Source organism: Stegastes partitus, unplaced genomic scaffold, assembly GCF_000690725.1.
Source record: "Stegastes partitus isolate 25-593 unplaced genomic scaffold, Stegastes_partitus-1.0.2 Scaffold1349, whole genome shotgun sequence".
NCBI classification, from domain to species: Eukaryota; Metazoa; Chordata; class Actinopteri; family Pomacentridae; genus Stegastes; species Stegastes partitus.
In genome coordinates, this window is record NW_007579080.1 from 118,778 (window position 1) to 127,666 (window position 8,889).

Here is an 8,889-nt window from a genome sequence, read left to right on the forward strand (position 1 = left end):
CTTTACAGAGTTTTACTTTGATTAAACTATTTTGACTTGACTTGGATTTGACTTCTTGCACAAAAGCCTGTGTTTGAATTACATGATGAAATGTACTTTGCCAGCAATTAAATTGTCTTTTCTTGTTTGCTTGTTTAGAATCACCGCACACAAGCTGTTCTGCAAAGTTAAGAAAATGTTTTCTTGGCAGTAGAGCGGGCATTGCTGAGGTTTGCTGATTTCAGCATCCTACAGGATGTATGTTTTCAGCAAATGGGAATGGTGGCAGTGTGGAGTTTTTGGCGTACTGTCTGAGCAACTTGTGCTTGAGAAGAATGTGACTTTCTTTCAAATGAGAGAGGAAAAAATGATGGAATGATAAAAATATCTTTCTCCATCTCCTCATCCCCTGGAGGGCTGCCTCCCCTGCTTTCATCCGGTAGCCTGGAGGGAGAAGCAGGGAACAGGGTGGAGAAGGTGAGGGGGGGCGGGGGGGTGGAGAGAGAGAGAGGAAGAAAAAATAAAACAAAAACAGGTAAACATATGGAAAAACATAGATAGAGACAATGGATAGGTATAGAGTGAATACTGTGTGTACTGTGAATGCAGAGAGATTTAGAAAAGCAGCAGGAGGGGGATGACGTCATTCAGTCATCTCTTCCTATGTCTCCTCATGAATGACCGACAGTAGCTGTGTTGAGATTAGAGACCACAGTTTTTTTTTCTCTTTTTCCCCCACCCCTCCTCATTTCCTCTAATCTCAGCTGCTCTTGTGCCCCTATATAACCTCTGATACAGACCCCGTTTCTATCACAGCTGTGTTAGGTGGATCAGAAACAACAGGTGTCCAACAAGTGTGACACTGAGCGACAGATATTTCAGCTTTATTTGTGTGGTAGCAGATTTATTTTTTTATTTTTTTCTAGCTGATTTCTTACATTTTATTAGTTAATTAGATTAGCTAAAGTGTTCAGTTCAGATCTGAAGAGTTCCAGGATAGGTAACCTTCAGCCAGGTGAACATGATGAACCAGTCGGCTCTCATCCTGAGGACGGCCTTGCTGCTCCTGCTGCTGGTGTACAGCACTGGTAAGATCTGTGGAAAGTCTTAATGATTTTAGTAAGAAATAAAGCGCTGCAATGTTATGTTTTGATAGACACCACATTTATGAAAGACTGTGTGCAAGTGTAAGCAGGAAATAATTCAGGAAATAGCCAATATCAGATTGTTTTTGTCTCAAATCTAAAGATTCCATGACTGTATAAACAGGGAAAACATCATTTTCAGCTAGACTCTGCCTGTGGAACAACTTGAAAAAGATAAACAGTTGTCATCTTTGTCGACCTTTGGGATTTTAAAATGTGATTTTTGTTGAATTTTGCAGAGATCTGTTCAAAAAAATTTTAAGGAATTTACAAAGAAATCATGAAACAATAAAAATTTAAACTCTTATCTCTGCAATTTTAACTTGGAACTGCTCTACAGAGTGCCGGAGTGGAATGGAAAGGAGTTCAAAACATTAGTACAGATCAGCCCCAAGGACCACTAAATGTTTCATGTTTAACCAAGAAGCCACAACAGTTGAGAGCCAGTATATCATACATATTCAACTCCTGTTCTTTTCTTCTAGACGCTAAGATGGACATCATTACCAGTAAGCAAGACCTTCACGTGGGAGAAGAAATCTTACTGTTGTGTAAAGGTGAGTGATTTATATTTCTTCTGAATGAAACTATTCAACGAGAATCTCTTCTGTCATCCAGTCGTCTCACTCTAATCAGTTTAAACTTCTTGTTAATGTTTAAAAATAATTCTCTCTCCTCTCGTGTCCTAGCCGGCGGAGACGGAGAGATAACATGGCAGAAGGACGGGGTGGATATCGATGATGAGGAAATTGTGGAAAAAGTGGATGAAACCTCCTCTAAGCTGGTGATTAAGAAGGCTACGATGGGGAATGCGGGCAGGTATACCTGTTTGTGTGAGTTTGACAGCGGACACACTGATGAAGTTCAGACAACGCTCTATGTTTATGGTAAGTAACAGTTAACTTTACACACATATTTTTGCTGCTAAACCTGTGTAGATTATTTATGATTATTTAATTTATTTATTTTGTTTGACAGAAATCTTGATTATGTTGAGCATGTGCAGATGTTAATTGCATAGAGCGTAAGCATCCTAACCTTGTCTTCTGTGGTCAGAGGGTCCATCATTTGGAAGCACCACCACCTATCATGAGTTTCTGGTAGGCACAAATGGGACAGTGCCGTGCCTGGTGACCGGACAGCCGGCGGTGGATGTTCACTGGTTCAGAGACAAAAAAGAGATCTCTTCTCATGGTAAGACCATAACTTATTATTATTTTCTGATTTTAGAAGTTTTCCACATTATGTGAGCTGGCTATGAGCTTCTTATTCCACAATAAGTGTGAGCATCATATAAAATCCAGAGAAAACTGTGTTGGCTTTGGATTCAAACTCCACTCAGTACTGCTGGATGCCTCACTAAGTGGTTAATGTCTAGTTGGATGGATGTCTCAAGGCATTTGCTAGTGTTATCTGTGATACATTAGATCCAAACCCTAATTAAAATTCTATCTAATAATTTAGCTTATATTTGAGTAAGCAATTCCTATTTATTTTTTATTTTTTTACCCATATTGAATTGCTATTTTGACATCTTGCAAAAAGAGTCGTAGTAGAAGCAACGGTCTCTGTGGATGTCAAATAAGATATCCTGAATGTTTCTGATGGATGTGTCAAAGCAGCACTTTTGTTTTGTTGTGCAGTAGAACGGATGCTGTTACTTCGTCCAGCTGCAGTCACACCACTCAAAAATGTTTGTCTTTGCCTTTATGTTTCTCTCTTCAGGAGGAAGACGTGTGTTTCAGATGCGTGACAACTCGCTCTTTATTGAAAAAGTGGAGCGAGAGGATGGTGGGATGTACGTGTGTCGTGCTCAGATCAGAGGAAGGCCCATCTACCAGGATCTCTCTGTCTCTGTTGTTATCAATTGTTAGTATATATATATGTGGTTTTTTTTACATGATATTCAAGGATTTGAAATTCTATCACTAAATCTAAAGCAGAATTGTCCTATTGTAAATTTAATTAAAATATGGCCTCCTCCTACAGCTCCTCCTACTGCGCGCCTGAAGGAAGAGGTGAAAAAAGTGATGGCCGGACCTGAAACCAACGTCTCACTACTGTGTTTAGTAGGCGGCCATCCAAAACCCAACATTACCTGGAACATGTAAGACCGGATCTAAGCTATAAGCATAACATGGGCACAACCTGTTCTCACTCTAATTTTCTGTCATTTTTTAACAAACTTTTGATTTGCACTTCATCTTTTTCCTTTATTCTCAGGTCATTAAGATGTATTTCTTTTTTTCAATAAGAATTCAGTAATGTATTAGTTTCAGTTCCAACCTTGGCTCAGGACAGCTTCCCCATCAGCATCATAGCTGGGTATTTTGGCGTTGATGTTTCGCCCGGTTCTCCTGACTCTCTATCTTACTAATGTGGTGTAAACACTGTGTCCCAGAGGGTGGAGTAGAGTGCACGTGCATCCAAGGATAAGGTTGCTCTGTGTGTGTAGGCATGCGTGCAAAACAGAGGCAAAGAAATTTCCTTATCAGCGTAGTTAATGTTCTGTGGCCTCTGTCGTCTCCAGCTTTCCTTCTGCCTCCCTCTTCTGGCCTCTCCTATCTTAACATCTGCATCCTACTGTCCCGTACTCCATATAAATAACAAATTGCTGTATGATTAAATAGTATTTTGCTCTTTTGTTTTTTCTATTCCCAGGCCCGTGATGTTTGACCCTTCCCGTCATCACTTCAACTCGGACCGCAGCCAGTTGACGATATTGTCCGTTGCCAGGGCCGACTATGGAGAGTACATCTGCACCGCCACCAACAAGTTAGCCGAGAGCAGCGCTGCTCTCATGCTTCACGTCTTCGGTTGGTTGGATTCTGCATGTTGTGCTCTAGTCACAGCCGGAAACGTGCTTCTTTAAAATCTCGGTTGCCTTCATGACGATGGATGTGTTTCGTTTCAGAGGCCCCAGAGGTGTTTGTGTCAGCAGATGAGCAGCGAGTGTTGACGGGCGAGCGGGTGTCTGTGTCCTGCAATGTGTCTGGCCATCCTCAGCCTGAGCTACACTGGCTCAACAAGCACAACGGACGCACACTGGTAAGAGGACAGGTACACTTCAACACACAACTATGCAAGCTATGGTTTTATGCAATAATTTGTACAGTTAACTTCAAGATTAAACTGTTTTCCTTTTTATGACTTTGATGCTCCATTCAAGTCCTTAATGTGTTACTGCTAGAAGAATTCTATCTTATGATCCAATGATCTTTGTGAAAAGAATGAGAATGCTGTAAAGGCTCATTGCCTCTATTTCACCTTGGGAGTGTGAGATAACGACAAGACGTCCGTAGCAGGTAGTCAAAACACCATGCCTTATCACATACATTTGCAGGAGGTTGTCTCCTGTTTTCTGTCTATAAGAATCAGTGCTTGATGCTTTTAGTTAGTCACTTGTTTAGACTCTGTGCTGTACATATTGCTCCTCGCTGCAAGTAAAACTTTGCTTTGACTAAAGAGACAACTCTGAATTGATTTGGAGCAGTTAGGACTCCACTGAAGAATTTTCCTAACAATTACTGAATGTTTGCATTTACAGAAGCTTTATTTAGTGATATGTACAGTAAATATGCTTCTCTGTGCATGAGGCCAGAATTTTATATGCTCAGTCCTATGTGATAAACTAATTGAGCTTTCCTCTCTTTCTCCTTGTCAGGATTTAACCTCCGGTCGAGTCCGTGTGGTGGACGGTGTGCTGCTGATTGATGACATGGTGCCCTCTGATGGCGGATTGTATTCCTGCATGGCCGTCAGCTCTTTTGGAAATGCTTCTCGAGATGTTGCAATATACAGTAAGTGCTTGTGTTTGCAGTGAATGAAAGAAAAGTACATTCATCCTTTACTTACAAACATGCATCTGACATGTATTTTAAAGTTTTTTTGAGATTTATTTTTGTCCTCTGACCCACAGCTCAGCCCGGGCCACCATTCTACCTCTCAGTCTCTCCGGGCCCGACCTCAGTTCTCTTCTCCCTCAAGACCCTACCCATCAATGGAGGAACCCCAATCAGAAGTTTTGTCCTGCAGTGGAGGCAAAATCCAGCAGAACAGTGGAAAGAGACCACAGTCCCAGCTTCAGGTAAAACGTCTGCTCTTTGTAGTGGCACTGCAGCTGCATCAGTCATCATTTATACTTTAATCTGCTTGCAACTTAGATCTATATAAATACATACATGGTAACACTTCTTATATCCAGTAGCTGATGCTGTGTTTCTTTTTGTGTGTGTAGATTCTTTAGCGATCACCAACCTCAAGCCGTACACACTGTACACAGTACGTTTGGCTGCCTTGAATGCAGTGGGACTGGGACAGTTCTCGGAACCAAACAGCGTTCGCACTCAGGGAATACGTAAGTTCCTCACACACCATCATTAACATTAGCTACAAACACTAACAACACACATACAATCCATCATTACTGCCATGTATGTGTTGCATTAACTGGATAGGAGGTGTGTGTTTTACATTAATCATTATTTAATATAAATCCCTTGTTGTTGCACAGTGTGCAATATGCATGCGGCTGTATATGTGGTACACATGAATGCAAGCAAGGCTTTCCTTCTCATCTGCCATCCCTATTTTTCCTTTTCTCATGCAATGCTGCTGCTGATGGCCTTGTAATCCACTGTCATCCATCTGCAGAAGGTAAAGAGCTCACAGTTTTATTTTATTTACTAAACTAAGAAATCAGAAACAACTTGATGCAATAGTTACGTGTTCAATTTGGTTGTAAATTCTCTCTTTTCTCTTGACGTCTTGCTTGTAGGTGAACCCGACTCCCCAGTTCTGTCGTCTCCTGAGATGAAAGTTGAAGGCAACTCCTTCGCCATTCCTCTTAAACAGGTGGATGATGGCGGAACCCCTCTGCTGCACTTCCACATTCGATACAAACAGGTGAGAGACATTATAAGTTGTATGTATGTGCTTCTAATAATAAAATTTCTCGTGACTGATTGTTTCATTTCTTTTGCTCCAGGATAAAGACAAGACTGAGTGGAAAGAAATGCAGCTGTCATCCAGTGCTGACTCCATCTCCCTTAAAGACCTGGGTTTCGGCTCAGACTATCAACTGGAAGTGACAGCCATCAACGCTAATGGCTCCTCTATACCTGCCACATTCAACTTCACCATTGCGGAGCAGCCTGGTATGCCTCTACACAGCAGACTGTTGTTAGAGTAGGATTTCAACTCAGGCAGCTTTAAAGGCTTTGAGTTTATGATGACGTTACATTTTGCTTGCTTAGTTACCTCATATACATTTATTCTTCTCTCCCTCCATCAAAGTGAACCGCAGCATGACTAAAGGCACAGTGGTGAGCATCGTCATGGTGATCTTCCTGCTGGTATTCCTGGTGGTAGACGCCACCTGCTGCTACAGAAACCGCTGCGGCCTGCTCATGTCCATCGCCGTGAAACTGTTCGGACAGAAGGTTCCAGGCCTCAAAATGATCGAAGAAGGAGACGGAACCACTAAGGGGTAAGTCAGAAGAGCGTGGTATATTTTATATTATACTTTTGTCTGTGTGTCATCTTCATAATTCACATATTTATGTGTGTCCTGGCTGCAGAGAAGTAAAGCTGAAGGGTATATCCACTCCAAGAGGCAGTATTCAGGCAGGGACACTCACCAAGGAGGCCGGGCAGCTCACTGAGGTCACTTGTGACAAGGCCCCGCTCACTAAACACGAGTAAGTTAAGCATGAACTCGTTCTATACATATTTATGCTCCCATTTTTTGTTTGTTGTAATTTAGCAATTACATTTCCCCCCACAGGAAAACACAACCAAATAGACAACTGCCAACTGATGCATGAGACCAGCAACAGAATAAAGAAACAAGAAGCAAAGTTATAAAAAAACAAGTGATCATGTACTGTGCAGACAACAAGACAAAGTCAAACAATCACCACTATCCACCATGGAAAGGAACAAACATACTGGCACATTTGTGTGTTAAACTGGGCTCATCCAGACCGTGGTGCTGTTGGACAGAGAGGATACACTTCCAGCTGATATGAAGACTGACAGACTGGAGATTTTGCAGTATTATTGGTGTTTTTGTTTGCTTCAGTTTTGATTAGCTGAAAGTCTTTTTACAGGGTAATCTTGATGTCTGTTTTTTACAGGGTAAAATTATCTATATGATCGTCACATTGCTTTTGTAAAAAAAAAAAACTTCAACATGACACAACAAATGTTTACTTCCTGTGCTTGAATGCTACACAGACACAAGAGCTTATTTCAAATCTCCTTTTAGTGTTACTAACTCTTTCCCTGTGGCAGCTCCACTAACAGTTATATCAGTAAGTCGACATTTTAGTTTTTATTATACTGCAGCTTTATTAACCGTTAAAGCCAAAGTAGCCCTACACTTATTGTACAGTTATATGTGCCTGTATTTATTTTATCCATTTAACCATAACTAAAGGAGCAGCGTTCTTCATGAGAGGTTTTGAATTCAAAGCCGTATTTGACTTTTTATAGCCAGCTTTGCTGTTAAGCACTTTTTTTGTGTAAAGTTTTAAATGGTCAGCTGCTAACAAGGACCACTAATGAAAAGCAACTTTTATTTTGAGAACCATCTTTAAAGTACCTGTAATAATAATCAATGTGTGAAATATAATTACACCTGAAGAAATGAATTCATGTAAATTATTTTGTAATTTTAGCTATAGTATTAACATTTACAGTCAACACGTATATTCATATATATTATTGAATTTCCCTTCTGGGATAAATAAAAGTATTTTTCACATGAAAATGTTTTGAGCATTTAACACTTATGTTATATTTCTGATAAGAAGACGCTTGCAGATTTCCTGACATCAGCATCTTGAGATTGTTGTACTGTTGTATTTAACACTGTACATATATTGTTGTATATACACATGTTGCATCTTTCAACTTTGTGATAAATGTTGGACTGTAAAACAGCTTTTTCGCTTCTTATGATCCCTAAATGAATGTTGTTTCTACCTAATTTTAGTAGTATCTCCATCACATACAGTTAAATCATCCATCCATCCATCCATCCATCCATTTTCAATACACTGCTTAATCCTCACGAGGGTCATGGGGGGCTGGAGCCTCCACAGTTAAATCACAAACAGAAAATGTTTTCTGCTGTGTTGGCTGGAGACAGACTCACAATTCTTATGAATACACTTTCTAATCAGAGAAATTGGGATGATTAGAATTAGTTCATTTTATAAAAAGACAAAAAAAAATAATAATTAAGTAGATGGCTAATTGTCAAATCCAGTGCAGGGTTTCTGATCACATCTACTTCAGGCAGCCTTTCAAATTTCACAATTCAGTGTTCAAAGTTCATTTTAATGAGCTACAACTGCCTGTTTCATGTTTTTGCTGTTTTAAACATCAGATATTACCTCTGTGTACGACTGCCCAATTGTGCTACTGAAGACCAGTTGTACTGACTAGAAAACAAACAAACACACCAAACACTTACCTAACAGACAAATCGTGGTGACTCAAACGCTTATAGATTTGGCAACCTGCAGCCAAGTGAGCACGATGAACAATCAGCTCTCATCCTCACAGCTTATTTAGATTTTAGCAGCAAAGATAATTATACGCTTTGACATAAGCCACACAGCTGTAATGTTAAGACTCCAATTGTTAATTCCTGGCACAGTGAGCTTATGTTGGCCTTTTGAAGTGTAAGCATTGAATTTCCTGAGGAAATAACTGATACCTAACTCTTTATTTGTCCCCAAACTAAACTTCCCATCTG

General features: G+C 40.2%; 1 protein-coding gene across 1 annotated transcript; it reads left to right on the forward strand.

Annotated features, from left to right (window-relative positions):
* Positions 1-1,003: 1,003 nt before the first annotated feature.
* ncam3 (neural cell adhesion molecule 3) lies at positions 1,004-7,835 on the forward strand. Its single transcript, XM_008298769.1, has 17 exons — positions 1,004-1,067; positions 1,610-1,681; positions 1,814-2,011; positions 2,181-2,318; positions 2,853-2,993; positions 3,114-3,231; positions 3,786-3,940; positions 4,039-4,172; positions 4,789-4,924; positions 5,044-5,211; positions 5,362-5,481; positions 5,778-5,780; positions 5,902-6,029; positions 6,112-6,280; positions 6,420-6,612; positions 6,704-6,823; positions 6,910-7,835. The coding sequence occupies exons 1-17, from the start codon at positions 1,004-1,006 to the stop codon at positions 6,947-6,949; spliced, it is 2,097 nt and encodes a 698-aa protein (XP_008296991.1). The 3' UTR covers positions 6,950-7,835.
* Positions 7,836-8,889: the final 1,054 nt, after the last annotated feature.